Source organism: Sorghum bicolor, chromosome 6 (genome assembly GCF_000003195.3).
Source record: "Sorghum bicolor cultivar BTx623 chromosome 6, Sorghum_bicolor_NCBIv3, whole genome shotgun sequence".
NCBI classification, from domain to species: domain Eukaryota; kingdom Viridiplantae; phylum Streptophyta; class Magnoliopsida; order Poales; family Poaceae; genus Sorghum; species Sorghum bicolor.
In genome coordinates this window covers 51,420,012-51,440,174 of record NC_012875.2, presented here as the reverse complement: position 1 = coordinate 51,440,174, position 20,163 = coordinate 51,420,012, and the positions used below count along the sequence as shown (strand labels likewise).

Sequence of the window (20,163 nt, the reverse complement as noted above, 5' to 3'; positions counted from 1 at the left end):
TCCTCGCCGATAGGTTGCCCTCTAAGCTCGAAGTGCCGCAGTTGTGTGTGTGCGAAGCGGCCGTTGGGACCATGTGGTGAAGAGCTAGGCTAGGCTCCCATGGATTGGGCACCTAATGAAACCTAAAAACTTGTTACTCCCACCAAACCAGCCCAATCCATCAGCCCCGTAGCCCACACACGATCCAGCCCAAGATGCACATGAAAACCACTGCTCCCAACCTTGAGTCGTCAGACGCACAATCCAAATTGTTTAAACCATTCTAGCCCAATCCATTATAGGGTGAGCGGCGATGGAGCCGGCAAAGAGGAAGCGGCATTAGAGGCGTGTGTCGCGATCTGTGGCTGCGAGAAGGAGACGAAAAGGGTGTGCAGGAGGTGATGGCGGCGGCATCCACAAGATGAGGAGAAGGGCAATAGCTGCGAGGGGTGGGGAGTAGAAGAGCGTGGCTCCACAGGGAAAAAAAGTTGCGACTCGCGACTGCACGAGGAGCGAGGAGGAGAAAGGGCGCAAGCGCGGTTGGGTGGCGCGGATGGAGGGGAACAAGCAAACAAACAAAACAGGAATTAGGAACTAGGGTTTTATCTTTGTGTATACATATAACGGGTCTTTACCGGGCCTTATGTTGTTGGGAGGGGGGGCATGCCTAGGGTGCGGCCCAAGCATGGCTCGAAGAGTCGGGTTCTACCGATCTGGACCCACACAACATCAGGTCATGCCGTGCTTCGGTCGGACCAAAAAAAAACCGTGCTTCGGGCTGTGCCACAGGGCTGGTGCTGCATGCACAACTTCAAGGAGAACGTGTGAATAGACGTGGTTGGAAGAGAAAACGTTTTTGAAAATCTATTAGTTTGTATTTGCTAGGTTGTCCAACTAATAAGATTTTGGGTAAGTTTGGTTCATTTATTAAGCTTCAGATAGCAAGTAAAAAAATCTCACCAGCACAAAAAATGGGAACGTTTGCCAAAGACTCAAACACATAAACACATTTGATTTTCCTTGCACGGCAAGGTGAGATAAGATTTGGCTGGAATCCAAACATACCGTTGTACCCTTAATCGTTAGGTGAACATGGGGTCAAATCATTTTTCCCCTTGGAAAAAAAAAAGATGAGATAGCGCAACAGTGTGGATGTAGAAACTTCGAAATAAATTGGAGAAAAAACTTACCGATTTTGATACGTTGGATTTAAAGGGCATGGATACAAAACTAAATGTAGTTTGACAAATATTGAACTCGACCCTCCACAACAGCACATTACTGTTCCATACTGAACTAGTATGGCGCATATGAAAAGTCGTTTCTTGGGCTCTTCCTCGTGTATCACCGTCAGTCGGCGTCTGTCAGCTGTGAGCCAACCTTTTGTTACCCTGTCCATCGTTGTCGCTGGCCCCTGGGGCACAAAACCCGATACCCGAACCCCGAACCCGAAATACCTAGACCTGGACCCGCTGTACCCGAACCCGTTGTACCTGAACTCTAGTTCGGATAGTGAATGTTAAAACCTGAATTTATTTTGGGTAAATCGGATAACATATCCCGGTACCCGAAGTACCTGGAGGCCTGGATTATTTTGTTCTTGTGTGAAGCAAGCACTGTTGTGATGGCAAGTAGCAAACTTGATCTTTGCTCTTGTATCTTGTCAGTAGTAAGTAGTCAGTATCTCAGTACTTATCGTGGTTTGCACCTCGGTTAAAAACTTGATTGCGTCATAGTTTGAACTTGTTCCTTTATCTCTTACAGAATGAGTTATCATCTATTCTGTGCAAAATTCTATGATGTTATCACTTCTGCTATGATTTTATATGTTTTGGGTATACCCGAACCCGAACCCGAATTTGTGGGTACCCGAACCTACGGGTAGTAGTTTTTTGGGGCTGTTTTTGGGTAACAATTCTCATTACCCGAACTTTTGAAAACCCGAACTATCCGACCCGAACTTTGCGGGTTACCCGTACGCCCAGGGCTAGTTGTCGCCCGTGATGTACAGCCCCGTGGATTCTTGGTTCTTGAGGAGAAGCAATACAGCCACCGAGAAGAACCCAGGACTCAAAGAGTTAGAGGTCGGTAGCAATTCGGAAGGACGCTCTCGTTTCAGTTTCATGGATCCAGTGTTGTGTGCCCCACGGATCCAACCGATAGACGCGGGGACGAAGACCCCGGCCTCTTGGGCCGTGCGAACGGGAGGTTTGGGCATCCTAGTTGTTCAAAGTAGCTAAGCAGGCCCAATTTGACCAAACCTGTTGGGCTTCCAGCAAAGCCTTATATGGTATCCGCGGCTCGACCAGACGTGTGTTAGTGTGAGTGTGTGACCCATCGATTGGAGGGAGATTTAGTGCTACTAACATTGTTCAAGTAGTAATAAGTTTAAAAAAAACATTGTTCAAGTAAGTCACGCCATGCCTTTCCCATGCACATCTCGACCACCCAACAAAGCTCCAAGAGCTCACAAAGGGTTACAAGCCATCGTAGGACTAGGGATCAATTTTGCACTGTGGTACACAGGCGGATGCCTCCATAATGTTCGCTCGCGAAGTGCGAACTAGCTTCATCCCTCCTGGGAATAAGGAGGGGGATGGATCGAGCTCGTGCACCTTGAGAAGACGAAGGTTCACGCCGAGCGCATGGAGGATCTCTCCAGAAGTCGATATTTTTTGTTTGATATTAGACGTACCTTGGTTGACTTGGTATATTAGCTGGAGGATAAACCCAATACATCTACTAGTGTGTAACTAATCTAACGAATCCTAACGGAATGGATAGAAGAGTACTGAAGAAGAAAGTGTGTTGATAAACAAGGGGGAATTCAGAGTTTAGGAGAGATTGGGAAGTTTCAGAAATCAGTTCTATTCATTCAAACCTGAACTACACAGCGTTGCATTACACGGCCACCGGTCCAATCTTGGCACGCAGGCCCAACACGCTCGTGCTCTAAACACGCTACACAGCTCATAACGGCCCAAAGTGAATATCCATTCCAGCCCATCAGCCACTCATAAAGTCGCCACTCGTCTTCTCTGTTGCCGGATCCTTTCTTCTGCTTGTACTCAACATAGTGTTGTGAACGAAAACCCATGTGATGGGCAAGAAAATGTTAACCCAAAATTTGTTGTAAGAGATGACTTCCATAGCGCTGCATATAGCGAAAAGAAAAAGGAGGGTCAGTAAAAAAATAAAGGAGACAATATAACTTGGTTAGATAAGTTACTTAAGGTAAAGAGCAAGCCAATGCTAGCAAAAGAGACACGAAAGGTTCCTTGGTATTGCAATATGAACACTTTTATGTGGTGTTTGTCACTGCGATCTAGAGCAGAGTAATTAGTGAATACTCCTTCTGTAACTATAAAGGAAATCGTTTAGGACAACGACACGATATCTAAAGTCTAACTTTAACTCTGTGATTTTAGAAAAATATCTACCAAACAGTAGTATATGTATATTTTTATAAAAATATTTTTTAACACAAATTTATTTATATGGTTTTCACATTTCCAAATTCAACAACTTAGAAGTTATTCATGATTTATATTTCCAATGTTTGATTCAAATCTTATGCAAAACAACTTTCTTTATGGATATGGAGAAAGTATTTCTTTATGTTGTTGCTCATCTCCATGTAGAGATGTGGGACATAATGCCAGAAGCAAAGGATATGTATTTTTTTTTTTTTCAAAAGTGCACGCACACACCTGTTCGCCTGGCTGATTTTCGGCTGGTGTTGATTTTTTTGCGATAAAAACAATCCATCGCTGAAAAGTAGTGCCAATAAATTTAAGTGAATAAGATTTAGACTCTGTTTGGTTTGGGATAATTTTTTTATCACCCATCACATCGAATATTTAGACACATACATAAAGTACTAAATATAGACTATTTACAAAATAAAAAACACAGCTAAAGGATAATTTGTGAGATGAATCTTTTAAACCTAATTAATCTATTATTGAATACTAAATTTCAAATCAAACAAAATGCTACAATTACATATTAAATTTTATTACCCTCAACCAAACATGTCCTTATATAGTACAGTGTTTTACAGAAGTACACCATTTTTTGAGTCCTGAAGTACAGTGTTAGAGAAGGACTGTACCGTACGTGTTGTCAAGTTCAGAGCCGACGTCGCGCCAGTGTTTAGGCTTCCAAATTTTTTTTCAAAATATAAACTATATCATTTTCGTTTGTATTTGACAAATATTGTCTAATTATAAACTAATTAAGCTGAAAAATTCGTCTTACAAATTATAGATAAATTATAAAATTAGTTATTATTTTTTATCTATATTTAATATTTTATGTATGTGTCGTAAGATTTAATGTGACGAGAAATTTAAAACATTTTGCAAAAATTTTTTTGAACAAAACAGTGCCTTACTGTGTTTTTTCCCGTACTGCCTGTGCCATGTAACGATATCGACGGCAGCGGCTGAGCAGCCGTCCTGCAAATATGGCCGTGCACCGCGTACTCGTACTGGACAGGAGGCTAGGCGACGGGGGGCGATCTATGTGATGCGACTTAGCATCGCAGAGGCAGAGCTGGGTGTCGAACAATCAAAAAAGTTGAGATACCCGAATCCGAAAGGCTACAACGTGAGCTGACATGTGCCACGATTGAGGACTGGAGCAAGGACTAGTACTTTCTGCTGAGACACACGCATGTGATCTCGTTCCCAGCTGCCTTGAGATCTCGCTGAGTCAATCACACGACTTTAAAGTTTAATTAGTTTTATAGCAAACAATACTCCTATACACACTTGTATCTTTGATTGGATAATCTATTAAAAAAATTTATATTCTACGAGTAATTTAGGCTTTGTTTGGTTCGTAAAAAATTTTAAGTTTGGTTAGCGTAGCACGTTCGTTTATATTTGACAATTGTTGTTTAATTATAGATTAATTAGATTTAAAAAAAATTATTTCAAAAATTATAGACAAACTATATAATTAGTTATTTTTTTATTTATATTTAATACTCTATGTATATATCAAAAATTCGATACTACAGAAAATTTTGAAAAATTTTAGAACTAAACAAGGCCTTAGAACTTGCATTTTTCACAATGGGAAGGGCGAGCACCCTGCACCCCTCAGGCCTTCCGCACTGTTGGCTGATTATATATCCAGAGGACCAAATATTTTTGCAGGAAGGAAGTGATCGCCGTTAATTTTTCGACCTCGTGCAATCTTTCCCACTAGCAACGCAAAATGCAACATTTGCACACTACATTAGCAAACCAAATGAGCAGAACGCAATGCACGTTCTTAATTTGCTCGTCCAAGACCCGCAAGCCGGCTCATGGCTTTCCAGCGGTCTGTTCCCCCGAAGGGCGGTCCGCTATAGCTGCGGCACGGGTCCTTGCCGTCTTCGTAACCCAACATTCAGCACCCCCGACCGGCCGGCCGACCGAACCCCAAGCAAGCAGAGCTGCCAAATTCCCAGCCTGCCCATATGACGAAGAGATACGACACTGCATGCATGTCACACCGGGCATGTGACCCGTGACGGGCCGTGCTGTGACCCATGCATGTCTCGGTCTGTCTGCAAGGCGTCCACCACCTCGCTCCGTTGATCGGGGCGGATGGATCCATTCGACCATTCATTCCCCTTCGCCTCCGCGCCACTCTAGAGCGGTAAAACACTTCGGCGGAGTGGGTGCTCGTGAGCGCAAAACGCATGCAACGCTGTTAAAACCCTAAGCCCCTGGGTCCAGATCGACGGGGGAAAAGGTCCGCCGAGACAAGTTTATATACTCCAGTCCCACCGCCCTCTTTGCAATTTGCCGGCGTCACAGTTTGCAGACCCGCACAAACCAACGCTGCGGGTCTTTCACCACCAAGCAAAAAGATTGTCCAGGCCTCCAGGGGCAGGCAGGGCGCGCAGAGCAAGCTCTAGCTCCTCTGGCTGCGCACCGTTTGTTCTCGGCACCGTCTCCTGCCCTTTGCGGCGCCCTCCGCGGCGTCGTCCGGCCGGTCCGGGAACCAGGATGGCTGCGGTGGTGGTGGCCGTCGAGGCCGCGGCGGTGCCGAGCGGCGCCTGCAGGAGCAAGTCGTCGTCGTCGTACCTGGTGAGGAGCCTCTACTGGAGGCTGCGCGCGGGCCTCCGGAGGCTGCAGTCGGAGCGGGCGGCGGCGGGCAGGTGGCGCAGGGGCACCGCCGGCGGCAGGTTCAGCTTCCACTACGACGCCCTCAGCTACGCGCTCAACTTCGACGACGGCCGCGCCTCCGCCGACTTCCTACGGTGACCGACTCACCGACGACCAACCCAATCTATGTACCGGCGATTGCGTGCTTCAGTTCAGTTGTATTTCTAGGAGTACTAGCTACGTACGTACTACTCCCGCGACCGGTCTACTAGCGATGCAGGAGTGGCGCTGTAGTGTGTCGATCGATGTGTTCGAGGTGCGCGGCAGTGTTACATGATGCTTGCATCGATCTGTTGTTGTGTTCTTGTAGATTCTGCTGCGCCGCCGTGCTGTAGAGCATGCGGTTATGCCTCGTCTCGTCGTCTCTGGTGGTCTTGTGTGTCACTGGACTGTTTCATGGCAAGAGAACCAGCTAGCTAGAGAAACACGTTGAGCTCCATGTTGTGATTTACCCATTTCCCGGCTGCCGATTGCACCGAGCAAGTGGAGAGGATTTTAGTACATGTGTAATCGTACGTTAATCGAGAGCAGCAAGCAAGTACAGTACTGCTGCATCGGCGGTCTTGACTCGTGAACAGTGCAAGTACTCCTATGGTCTGTCACTTTGTCTGATGACCGAAAGTCCACGTTTGCCGGCGAAATGTTTCAGAGTGCAGATAGCATAGCAGCCAGCAGCCAGAAGGGCGTAGCGAATTCGCCCATCTTCGGATGAGCTCATGCGTTCGCACCGGAGTCAAAGGTGACGACCGCGACGCGAATCGCTTGATCCCTTCGGGGTGCGGGCAAAGGTGACTGCCGCCTCTGGTGTGAATCTCAAAAAGGAGTAAAAAGTGAAAAGGCCCTCCTCCTCTCACTGTCCCTGTCCCCCATTCCTCTGTAATTTTTTTACTCCTTTCATTTCCATCTTTTGTTTCTTTCTCCTTTGGCAACATATTCTCGCCGGAAAGTGAAAGGGAGAAGAAGAAAAGCTCTGTTATTCCAGGATAAACAAGTTTCACTTCTGTTACTGCTCGATGAACGCAACAATGTATGAAAACTTTGGCGTCGTTTTCTTCCAAAAGTCTCGCTCGCGTCTGAAAAGTCTGCAGAGCATGCAGACAACTCGACAAGGTAACATGATGCACGATAGTGTTTCTTTAAGATAACCTTCCGATTTCAGTGAACCGTCCTGTTCAATCACTGGCGTCGGTATTTTGCTCGCTGGGCGCTGCATGCACGAAAGAGGAACAGATTACTGTACTTAAGAGCATCTCCAAAAATTATGTATTTTTAGTTTATATATATATATTATACACACACAATATATAGAATAACATATAGTAATGATATGTATATAATAGATTTATTTTTAAGAAAATTCCACGACAATACGGGGAGTATACTCCTAGTTGAATTGAATGTTGAATCCTAGTCCGTCCTACTCTCCTAGGACAGGAAACGCAGCATTTGGGGTGTCTTCATGGATTCTTAAATAGCTAATTTAGAAAAAAATCTATTAGTTATTAAGGAAAAAAGTCAAATAGATAGCGACTCTAAAATAGCTAGTTGATCTTCGTCAAAGCTCATATAACACTCCACTAAAGTGTTCATTTTTATTATCTTCTATGTTTTTTCTAGTTAGCTATTTATAAATTATCATCACGAACATTCTCGGGGTCTTCTATAATCTATACAATCGCCTGTGCTTTTTGTGAGACAAGCAAGATAGTCTCTAGCACACTTCTGGCATAGAGACGGACAGAAAGGACCAAAAACATTAAAAAGTTCAAAAACAATTGGAGATGCGGGGGATCGAACCCCGTGCCTCTCGCATGCAAAGCGAGCGCTCTACCATTTGAGCTACATCCCCGTGATGCTAATTTTTATTTACAAGTTTTAATCCAGATATATCTGAGTCAATAACTCCAATGGGCCAGCATCTGGCTGATGCTCGATATCATCCTTAGGCCCAATAGAGAGTATTGTCTGTCGACTCACTCACACATGGGCTGGATGATCCCTTCCGACTTCTATTTCCTTCTCTCGGGGAAAAAAGTCATTCCTTTTTTTTTTTTGGAACTCCGACTTTTCTTGTGTTGCAACTTCTTACTCCAACTATATTTGATATTCGGATCACATCATTTTGAAAACCACACGACAATTTCCTAAAACATCTTAGCAATTGCATACATTGTTCATCAGTAGTTCTTAAACAATCTATCAACAGCTTTCAAAAACCATTAATAGTTTTTAAACCTAGCTCAACAGATTGAAACATGCAACAATTACTTTCTAGTACTGTTCAGTTACTAAAAAAATGTTTACTAGATAATCTAGTGAATATTCACTTCTCCTGAACTTAGGCCATTTTAGTATTATATCATAAGGCATACTTCTCTAATTTTGACAAAATAATAGAAAAATGGACAAGTCACAACATCATATTAGTTTTATCAAACCGACTATGCATTGTGGATGTTGATATATTTCTGTGAAATTAGAAAAAGTTAGAGTATACTGACTTGGGACAAAACTTAAATTACATACATAAATTACTCCTTTTTCTACCATATTGGTCTAGACAAATAAGAGTGTGTTTGTTTCGCTTTATCGTGGTGGTGGCAATGAGAAGAATCCCGGCAAACGACTTGTGGTGACCATGAGTCTACCAACTGCCCAGTGAGAAGAAAAAAATCAATGAATAAATCACACCGTGGAATTCCCGTATCGTGGTCAGAAAGACATGGCCATGGTTCCAAACAGGTCCAAGAATTTGAGCAGAAAATGGATAGTAAGTTGGTGGGGGGGGGGGGGGGGGCTGAGCCAAAACATTCTGTTACTTATAAGAGTTGCTACCTTTGCTAGGCCATATAGTGTATAGGAGATGACTCGGTATTCAACAACAACTAATCAAAACTTCTTTTCTAAGTTTGTTTTAGTGCAATGGCTTCGGTCACGAGCTGTGTTGCGCTGTATTGACGACCGAGAAAGGAGACTTTGGTGGACTGATGGAAGCTCCCAGAGTCAAAAGGCCATGCAGTTTCTTAATATCTGTATTGGTCAATAACTAAAACGTTTTGGTTAGGCACAAATTCTTAATAATCGGATTAAAGACTAATGAGAGGTTGTAATCTGGAATGTTCTAAAAAAAAAGAGCACAAAAAACTATTGTCACTTTGGTTCAATGTAAACACTGACTTCATGATCAAGCAACAGTGATGCAAATCTGAATCCAAGGAAATAACCAACCACAAAAACAAAAGCAAATCAAAATAAATAAATAAATAAATAAAATAAAATAAAAATCCACACATTCTCCCACGATACTAGCTAACTGACCTCGGAACCAACTCAGCAGATTCCTTCAAAATGGAGCGGAGGATTCCCGCGATCAACATCGCTATACCACCGACCCTGTGATCCATCTTTTTCCTCGTCCTACTCCCATTTCCGCGCAGGAAGCCCGGAGGGCGCCACAAGTGTCGCCATGCGAGTGCACCGCGACCGCGAGTGCCATGAACGCGCCAGCCGGCCAGAACAAAATTAAAATTAAACGGGACACGGCTTAGGATTAATTGGGAGTTTTCTGATCGCCATTATTGTCAGCTTGGTTCACACGTACGTGTGTTGGTCATCAGTCTAGTCGGTGCAAGGATTCGTGGCTTTTATGGATTTGGGCCTTGTTTAGTTTTCGGTCAAAAAAAAAATCCATTCCATCCATATTAAATGTTTGGACATATACATGAAATATTAAATATAAATTTAAAAAATAAATAATTGTATAGTTTGTATATATTTTGCGAGATAAAATTTTAAAAAATTTAATTAGTTTATGATTATACACTAATTGCTATAATTACAAATATGCTACAGTATCTAAAATATTTATTTTCACGAATTAAACAAGGCCTTGCATTAGAGTGAGCATCGTCGTCGTACATGACACCTCGACGGACTGATTGATTGGCATTGTTTTTGTTTATCGAGTCCTTTTCTTTGTACTCCAAAGTGTGGGGAAGGGCCTTTGATTTCTTGTTGGAAACTTGCTGTCTTGCTGGTCTTTATCAGTATCCTCGCCCATACTATCCAATGGAGGAAAAAAAAGGAGATAAAAGCAGAGAGAAAACTGTTGCATCTTGCGATTGTGATGCTCTCCAAGGTATCTTCATACATGTGTACTAGCTTTATGGAGTATCTCACTCTGAAAATGGCCTCAAACAATAAAATGAATTAATTAACCCTTTTCCCATTACCATTTATTAGTTGGTTGCTGCCGTTTTTGAGTAAACTGATCAGAATTTGCACTTAACATAACAAATGAATTATGGACAAATAGGTACTCCCTCCGTCTCATTTATTCTCATTTCCTTAGAAGTCAAAATTTTTAAATTTAATCAAGTATTATCAGATTATATATTGCATATATTTTATAACAAATTTATTTAAAGTTATAAACCTAATCAAACTTAGAAAAGTTTCGTCTGCACAAAATCCTAGGTGACTTTCTTGCTTGGATAGAGAGAGTATGTTCACAACTTTTAATACAATTTAACATAACAAAACATAACATGACCCCACACACAAAACAAACATATATAAAACAAAACAACATCGCATGTGATGATTTTCAGTTGCCTTGTGATGGAACAGGTCCACTATGATTCAAATTCTTTACTTGATATGAGCGCCCATATTTTCCTATATTTTTTTAAGATTTATCGGTGACATTTTTCTAGTGGTAAATGAAGCATTTGTCGACAGCAAGAAGTCTAGGGTGGCTCGAGTTCCGGAGATGGTTACATGGGCGGATACACCGGGTATTCCTGGTATTCCCAGGAATACCCAACTTTTTTATGCACTAAGAGCATCTTCAAGAGACTAGCTAAATTTATATTATTTAGCCATTGTGTAAAATAAAAAACTCTCTCAAAGCATAGAGTTCCACAACAGCCTTTGTATAGGATAGCTAGTGAGGACGACATGCTATATATGACAAGCGAAAGTTTAGGAATAGCAAACTTGCTATTTTAGCAAACCAGATAGCACATCTGTTGGAGTTTAACTTTTGCTTTAAAAATATAAAAATAGCCTAGACAACATAAATAGCATATCTGTTGGAGTTGCTCTAAGTATATATAGGTATATTTATATATATGTATATCAAATATATTAGCATTTCTATATTTAGAAAATAAAATTTCTCTCTCATTCTTTTTAATCTATCCTTGTATTCATTTTTCCACACAGATTCTATGTTAGCTCGATTACTGAAATTATTTTTTTTTGTTGTTTCTGCAAATGAGAACCTAATTATTTATCTTCAAACCACATACATATTGACTCATGCCACTAAATATTAGTACAAATCATATCTTGTTTCTAAACTCTTTTCCAAGATAAATCGAAATATGCACATAGCAGCATGTATAATAAAAGTAGTTTTTCATGTGAGTGAACGAGGCATGATTGAGAGACAATTCCATAATCCTCATTCCTAAATCTCTAACCTTACCCGACCAGGCATGACGTGGTGGCGGCACTACTAGTTCCCAGTGTCCTAAGCTCCTGGCAGCGCGGGACATGTAGCGCGGGCACGGCCTCTATCTCTATGCTATGCCTACATGGCGACTGACGAGGGCCCACATCAGTTAGGTTAGAGGCAACAGCTAAGTGACGACTCACCAAACAGTAGCAAAGAATACCCAAGACTCAAATCCTGGCTCCGCCACTGGATGGTTATATATGGATAAAATGTGTTTTGTGGAGTGAATGTGTGTATATATAAGTCTGCTTATGGATTGTATCCACGCACGCATGCTTAGATCGATGATCCGTCCTCCACAAAAGATCCCACGGGTTACCGGTGTAAGAAGCTAACACCAGAAAGATCAAAGAATTAGCTGATTGCCGGCCTGTTCGGTTGTGCAGCAAGCCTTAGCACTGTTCAGGCCTTAAAGAAATATGCACTGGAAAACAAAACAAAACACTGGTGAGAGAGATCGCTTGAAGCTTATCAACCAAATATGTCAGTGATTCAGTAATATTTTTCTTTAACAACAAATTAGCTAACAGTACTTTCTACTATAGCTTATCAGTCAACATCCTTTCGGCTTGATCTGTTTTTTTTAGGCCATCAAGCCGCTGCATGCTTGCAGTTAAGCGCTTTTGATTGGGAAGGAAACACAACCTAACACAAAGCCATTTCTTAAACAAAAAAGCTTTTATGCGCTCGTAATGCGTGCACGCCTTTTAAGTTGCTGCATGATGTGTGCAGTTGCCGCCGGTCCTGATCATCTCTGCCACATGGTGGAGGCCATGTCCTTTGATTGCGGTCATGTCATAATCTAACATATGCACTGTTCCATTGCTTTTCTGATTGTAAAAATTTGCGATCTGAGAAACCCAATTGCCCTTTGACTACTTCGCATACTGTCCCTTTTTCCTTCTTATTACCCCGCCCCGTGAAGCAAAAGACAAAGAACACTGACGATGTTCAAAAGCTGGAGGCTAAAAAAATGCAGTGGGTTTTCGCGGGATTGCTCTAGAGCTTACTACTTGAGCAGCTCGCTGATTAGGAAACGAACAGTAAGAGAGCTCTTCAATGTTTGAAACGGTAACGAAGAAAATCGACCTTGTTTCATAAAAGAAAAATCGATTTTGTGTGTCTCATTGTCAACTCCACATGACCACAAGCAAGTTTAATACGTCGAGCTCCACCACATAGCGGGATTACTACTTTACTAGTGGGGCCTGGCTCGGATCGATCGGAGACTCGGAGTTTATTTACGCACACTTCGCAAAAAAAAAAAAAAGCACTCGCACTGTCCATGTACAAGCTGAATGCAATTCGCGTGTGCAGCCATATTATCCTCGGATGAGTCATGGTAACGGTGAAAGCTTATCCATTCCTTTAACCCAAATGGAAGACGCTAAAAAGGTCGGTCTGCCGTCTGCGTACCATCCATACGTACATTGCCACACTTGTCAAACTTTGGTATATACTCTCTTCCTAAAAACTTCAATTCTTAGTTGTCTTATAAGTCAATTTTCTTAAATTTTGATCAAATTTCTAAAAGAACTCTAAGATTATAATACCAAGTTAGTACCATTAGATTTATCATAGATATTGATGTTCTTTTTTATAAAATTGGTTAAATATAAATAGTTTGACTGACACGGATTCTAAGAGTCGAAGTTTTTAAGAACAAGGAGAGTAATCAAATAGGATATCGTGGTAAATTACTTCTCTGTCATCAACATGACCAGCATTTCAAGTCCATCAACACGGCTCACTTAATTATTATACTAAAAAGTAGACGCCAATCAGCTTGACCCATAGTGTGGCTAAGCTCTTTTCAAAAATTCTCTCCAACAAGCTGGTAGATCATCTTACTTATCTAGTGCCGCGAAGCCAGAGTGTCTTGGCAAAGAAGAGAAACATCTAGTGCCGCGAAGCCAAACTATATATAACAGTCAAGGATTCTATGGAAACTGAGGTGTGTTTTCTTTTCTGATACTGCTATTGAAATTTAGCACCCACTATCTTCCAGCTAAACGGATGATCGCTGTCTCTAATGACGTTCTGTGCTCATCTAAGACGCGCTAGCTGCACATGCATATAGACCAATCTGTCAGCATACACGCAAATCCTTTCAGCTCCGACACTAATAAAGTACAGTAGTATACTAACACTATGACACTCTGTGCATATATCCACGTTTTCCTATATCCAGATCCTTATCCATTCATTCAGGTATTCAACGGTAGCAAAAGATACTTACATTCGACAGGCGCTCGAGTCCACATACCACCATTTCGCGCCCTTTTCCCGGCGCCACGACCTTTCGCCGCAAGAGCTTTAGCTTGAGGTTGAATGCAGAGCCAAATCGAAGATATCCATTTTGACCTTCTGAAACCCCAACCACCACGAATTCCGATCGGTCTCGACAGGACAATCCCGAAAAGCGAAATAAACAATCCAAACCAGACGACCTAGCTGGCGTACACGCGGGATCGCATCACCGCTGACAACGCAAGCTGAAAAAAAAAAGCCTCTCAACTTGTCAAGAAGTCTCGAGCACGCACGAGGAGCTTTGAATCAGCATCGGCTAGATCCAGCGCATGGAGCTGCCTGTGACTGAGCTCACGATTTTATGATAGAAAATGACAGGGCGGCAGCCACAACAGCCAGGGCCAGCGAGCGAGCGAGCGGCCGAGCTGTGCCTGTGCCTGTGCCTGTGCCTGGCCCGGCTCGATCGCCACCGCCCACCGGCGACGGCGACCAGACCAACCCACGATGGGATCGGTGCTGGCTGTCAATCCGGCGATCGGCGGGTGGATTTTCGCGCGCGGACATGACTCGGCGCCGAGTCGGACGCGACGCTGACTCAGAGCCGCGCGCGGTGGGCGCCGAGAAAAAAGCAGGGCGCCAAAGGGGAAAAAAGCGAAGAAACCACCACTGCACGGCACGACCCCCGCGGCCGCCTCTAAGTCTAGTGCTGTGTTGCAAGTGACCGAACGTGTGACGGTGTCTTCCATACACGCGTTGGCGGAAGAACCTTCTTCGTGGTCATCCAGAACGTAGTGGGGCATGCCAATTGCCAACTCCCCCCGGCCCCTGCCCTGAGGATCCTTCTACCTGTTTCCACGTCATTCCCGGCGTCAAATGAGCTCCTGCAACGTACTTATGTGCAAATTTTATGGGTACCATGGTGCAGTGTGGTGTGTGGATTGCCTTTTCTTTACCTTGAATAATTAACTTTTGTCCGAAAAATATTAAGGCCTGATTTTTCCTTTTGGCAGTTCTGAACCATGCCATTGAGTTTTTTTAGGTAAAATCATGCCATAGATATTTCGGGGTCCCAAACTTCATGCATGCACATGCACGTAACGGGTTGGGTGGATATATGAATACATACCACGGCCTGCATGCGTGGATGCCACTCAGGGCACATGAACACATAGCAGCAGAGGGACCCTTGCACATGCAGGAGGACGGCATTAGGTAGGGGTCCAACTGCACCTTGGGAATTCTTCTTTTATCCTCGACTCCTCTTGGGGGGATGATGACTGTTCCATTCAAAAGAGGTCGAGTATTGGATAGGCACCCAGCTTTTGATCGTTGTGAACGGCAAAAAAAAAAAAAAAAAAAAAGAGCATTGACAGGTTCACGGCTTATAAAAGACACCCTCCTCTTCCCATTTGGAGCACGGAGCTCGAGCATCAACAACAACCCACACCACGCACATCAACACAACAAGCCACACCCACCCACCGCTCACCAGCTAGCAACCACCTCGATCGCGCAGAGGCCGGCCGGAAGCTCAGCCGCGAATTCTGTAAGCAACCAACAAGGCGAAGTCTTGGGGTTCCTCGCCGCCTCGGTCAAGATTCAAGAAGAGATGGAGAAGGCAGGACACGAGCATGTGATCGGCATCCCGGTGAACAACAGGGCCTTCGGCATTGAGGAGCCGGATTTCCCCAGCAATGGCGCCGCCAAGAACGCAGCCGCCGCGGGCGGACGGGCTGCAAAGTTCGGCGGCCGGACCGGGGACAGGGTCGCCCAAGGCCTGAAAGAACATGGTACGTTCTTCTCCAACCAAATCACGGATGAATTCCTCTTTCTCCTGTCCGTCCATGAATTCATCTCTCGATCTGTATCTGAGGCTGAACGTGCTGTTGCTCGATGGTGTTTGCAGTGACTCTGGGGCCAAAGCTGTACGAGACCGTGAAGGGCAAGCTGTCGCTGGGAGCAAGGATCCTGCAGGCCGGCGGCGTGGAGAAGGTGTTCCGGCGGTGGTTCTCCGCCGACAAGGGCGAGAAGCTCCTCAGGGCCTCGCAGTGCTACCTGTCGACCACGGCCGGGCCGATCGCGGGGATGCTCTTCGTGTCCACGGAGCGGATCGCGTTCCGGAGCGACCGCTCGCTGGCGCTGACCTCTCCCCAGGGCGGCGGCACGGTGGTGCGGGTGCCGTACAAGGTGGCCATCCCGCTGGCGAGGGTCAAGACGGCCAAGCCGAGCGAGAACAAGGACCGGCCGGAGCAGAAGTACGTGCAGGTCGTGACCGACGACGGCTTCGAGTTCTGGTTCATGGGATTCGTCAGGTACCAGGTGTCCCTGCAGGAGCTGGAGAAGGCCATCGCGCAGTCGCAGTCGCAGTCGCAATGACCTGACGCGAACGAACGTCTCCGCCGGCTCCCGTTCGGCCGGCCGGGCGTTGTGCTTGTGCTCTACTGCTTCATCTGTGTGCATATGTAGTAGGGTTCAGTTTCCTTGATGGATTGCTTGGCGGCGTTTTTGGCATTGAAGCAAGTCCGGTATACCGAATATAGGAGAAAATTTATTATAGATTACGTAATTGGTGATGTTGAGTAAATCTGTGCTGGTCCACGGTAAAAGTGGCTCATATGAGGTTTACATATGGAATGAAAAACACGAAGTGTTTGTGCAACACCTAGATTGTGAACTGAATTATGATCCCATCTTTTCATTTGTGGCAATCGTGCTGGTTCTACTTGTTTCGTTTAATTTGCTGTTTGGCATATCTCAACCCTGGCCACTATTTAAACCTACTATACTAAGATGAAACAGTCATGCCTTGGAGAACTATTACGAGTGAAGTTCTAATAGACAAAAGTTATTATGCGACCGTTGCGCTCCAGCGTGACGACGCGACTCCGCTCGGGCTTGTCTCCCTCTTCCTCCCGTGCTCTTCCTACCGCCTGTGACTCCACTCCGACCGCACCGGCACCTATGCCGGAGATGAAGAAGAAGACAATGACAACTAGGGTTTTGACGGTGGCGGTTTCAACACCCTTTCTCTTAGACTCACCCTCTCTTTTTCCCTAACTTTGGCGGGAGGAGGTGGTTAGCATTCCGGGGGCGTAGGAGGCGGCCGGGCTAGGGTGAGGCACGGGCAACCATGGCCGCGGCAGCGGCAGAAGGAGGGAGGGGAATTAAGGAGGAGATCACCGCTGGCAGTAGAATTCTGTCGGAGCTCCACAGAGGGCAGTGGGCGAGGCGAACAACCAGTGACGAAGACGCCAAGTTAGCGGAGGGCGGGATCAAAGAGCAGGGGCGTATGGTAGGCAAGGCACACAAGGGCGAGGCGGCGAGGTCGTAGGCGATGGTTGGAGGCTGGGATGAGCGCGGGTGGCATCGCACATTCCCCCAAACGCGCGATGTGTCGCGCGTTAACTTCTTAATAACTCCTAAGTGCCTTTTCAAGATTACCATAGAGATACAACAGATGAACGAAAAACTTCAATATTAGCTTAGTGATTTCCTTTATTTGTTTGTCTTCGCTTCCCCCAAATGCAATCATCGGCATCCAAATGTTGCACAAAAGCTTAGAAAGTCATCCTTTCCATGCACATGCTAAAACAGTGAAACATGAAAAGCACGCAAATCACAGTTTGAAATTATTGCCTAATTATATTCTATCAATAAAATTCCACCGGTCAGAAACTAAAATCTGAATATTTCACCAGTGACAGTGAGAAGCGAAAATCTGAATAGCAGTCAACTCAGTATGTGGGATGCCAAATTGAATATTTCCTTCTATTCTTCACTTTCTTGCAAGGATAGAATCAATTAACATCTGAAAAGTTTATAAAATCATCGAGGGTGTATATGTATGTACTATTTTATCATATATATACCACCCATTTTTCATCCGAGCAAATTTATTTGAGTATTTAGCAGCCTAGCTCTAATTTATTTTTCTCCCTCCGAATTTATGAAATCATACTTCTCATTGATGCACATGTATCCAATTCAATCCATATCTGCTAGAATGAATTAGAATTTAACTTAAGCTAATGTCCACTCCAGTCCACTTCGACATATGTGGATTTCGATGTAGATTAATATGCATCCAAGCAAGGCCTTAACATATTAGGCTAGGAAAACTAACATGATGTTTAACAATATTTTGGAGAACTGAAAGTATGGGGGAAAACTTCATATACTAGTAAAGAGATAGACAGTATATTCATTCATCGATAGAGGATCAAATAATTTGCAGGCTGCAGGCGGCGCCCTGTCCCATATAAACCACGGCGATCTTGCAGGTGTAACTTGCAACACTGAACAATAATCTATGATCAAGTTTCATGAGAGAGATTGCAAGAATATTTTTGGCAGATGATTAGATTTGCAATCTATGATTCGACGAGAAGCATAACTGGTGGTGCTTTGTTTTCCTTTTGCTGTACTACTTTTAAGCGTTCTGTCGATCGCTAGTAGAAAGTGAACCTGAAAACCCAATCAATAACGCATCGACAACGCGATGCCAGGCCTTAACAGCGAAGCACCAGCGATGTTAATTGGCCTGTGGGCATAAAGAAATGCGATGATCGATGCCACTTTGCAATATAAGCCTTTGTTCGTTGTGGGTTCATTTCCGTTTCGTTTTCATCCTATATTAGAATTGGTTGGTGCGTGCCAGTGTTCTACTTTTGGAACCTGAAATTAGTTGCTTGTTGTATCATTTGGTGTAAACGTACTTTTATGTTTCAGGTCGTTAATCCTCAGAATTTTTTTGCATTATATTTTCGAACCAAATAATTGAGAGTCACATTTCAGGTTAGTTTTTCAAGGAATCGAGCTACACTTTATAGCTGGTATGGTCGTGCCAATTTCTTAGTTGTGCTGTGCGTACACTGAAAAATCGAAGCAGTTGAGTTACATTTACAGAGATGTCGGGTTACTGCTAGGTCAATCACCTTAATGCTATGATTGTATAGCTAATCACTTTTTTTTAGCTTGGATGTGTATATATTTTATGATGAGATGTCATTCTTAATATAAAGAATTTATCTCCTCTTTTTGTCACTGCGTTCCACTGCCACTGTTTTCTCCATCCCGTCGCCCAATGGCAGATGTAGAACAAGATTGAGGAGGCTGATATCTTCTTCTTCTTCTTCCTCTATTTCTCTTTATTTTTTCTTCTTTTGTCCACCTCTTCTTCTCCCTCACCCTCCTATATTTTCATTGATGCACCAAATGCCTGGAGCCCCCCCTTTAGATCCGCTCCTGCCATCGCCGACATGTCATCAACGTCGGGAGAACAATTCTCTTAAGCCTATATCTCCTCGTGTGATTGCTCGCTAGACGTCTTCTTTCCATTTACACCGGTGTTAGTTGATCGCTATCAACGATCTGCTTCGTCTATAACAACATCACTGTAATGCTGACACTACTCGTAACACTGATAATGGAACAACCACCCTTTTTTTTAAAAAAAAAGAAAAGAAAATTAAGAACCGTAGTGTCATTCCTCCCTTCTTGGAAGGACGGCATGGTCGGCCACGGCCACTCAACCTGAAAACGATTTGGCTCCAGCCGTTTGAGTCGGCCACATCCCCGGTCTCTGCATCGACACGTATAGCACGGCGGGGATACGCCGATGGCGACGCTGAAACGAGAGGAGCTCCCCAGATCCGCTTCTGATACTCATTTCAGAGGCGGGTACCTGGACACATCTGACAACGCAGCAACGCACTGTGCACGGAGCCACGGCCCACACGGGGGAACACGCGCGCGCCGCGCGCCATCCGCCCATCCCCCCGCGGCGTCCAGGAACGGCAAAGCTGCCGGCCTCCCCTCGCAACGGCCCTTCCGGCTGCCGGGTTCATTGCGGTGCGGTGTACAAGGACGGACGGCGCGCGGCAGCTGCAGCTGCAGCCATGCCCCCATGCGCATGCCAACAGTGCCCCCGGACGGTTACGTGATTACAGTACGTCGGTAGGTGAGGCGGTCGCGGTTCGTCCGACTCGGCGCTGCGTGGGTGGTGACCAGGACCAGGACGGGCGGGCCGCCGGTGGAGCAGGCGCGCGTGCTGACTTCGATGGGGAGGGGAAGCTGTTTGTTGGTTGGCTGCCTTGCCGGGATCCTGTTCTTCCTCTCGAAAGCTGGCCGTGTTTACACGTTCGGTCGGTTGGGGCTGGCCCCTACCTCCTCCGTCTCCGTCCACATCACAGCCGGGGTCGGTCCTCCTGCCTGCCTGCCGATCGCCTTGCGGACGCGATCTTGGAACAG

General features: G+C 44.8%; 1 protein-coding gene and 1 non-coding gene across 2 annotated transcripts; one reads left to right on the top strand and one right to left on the bottom strand.

Annotated features, from left to right (window-relative positions):
• Positions 7,920 to 7,992, bottom strand: TRNAA-UGC. The gene has a single exon. It is a non-coding gene; the product is annotated as a tRNA-Ala (tRNA).
• Positions 15,315 to 16,622, top strand: LOC8056029 (GEM-like protein 4). Its single transcript, XM_002448166.2, has 2 exons — positions 15,315 to 15,704; positions 15,821 to 16,622. Exons 1-2 carry the CDS (start codon positions 15,524 to 15,526, stop codon positions 16,288 to 16,290), a joined length of 651 nt encoding a protein of 216 aa, XP_002448211.1. The 5' UTR covers positions 15,315 to 15,523; the 3' UTR covers positions 16,291 to 16,622.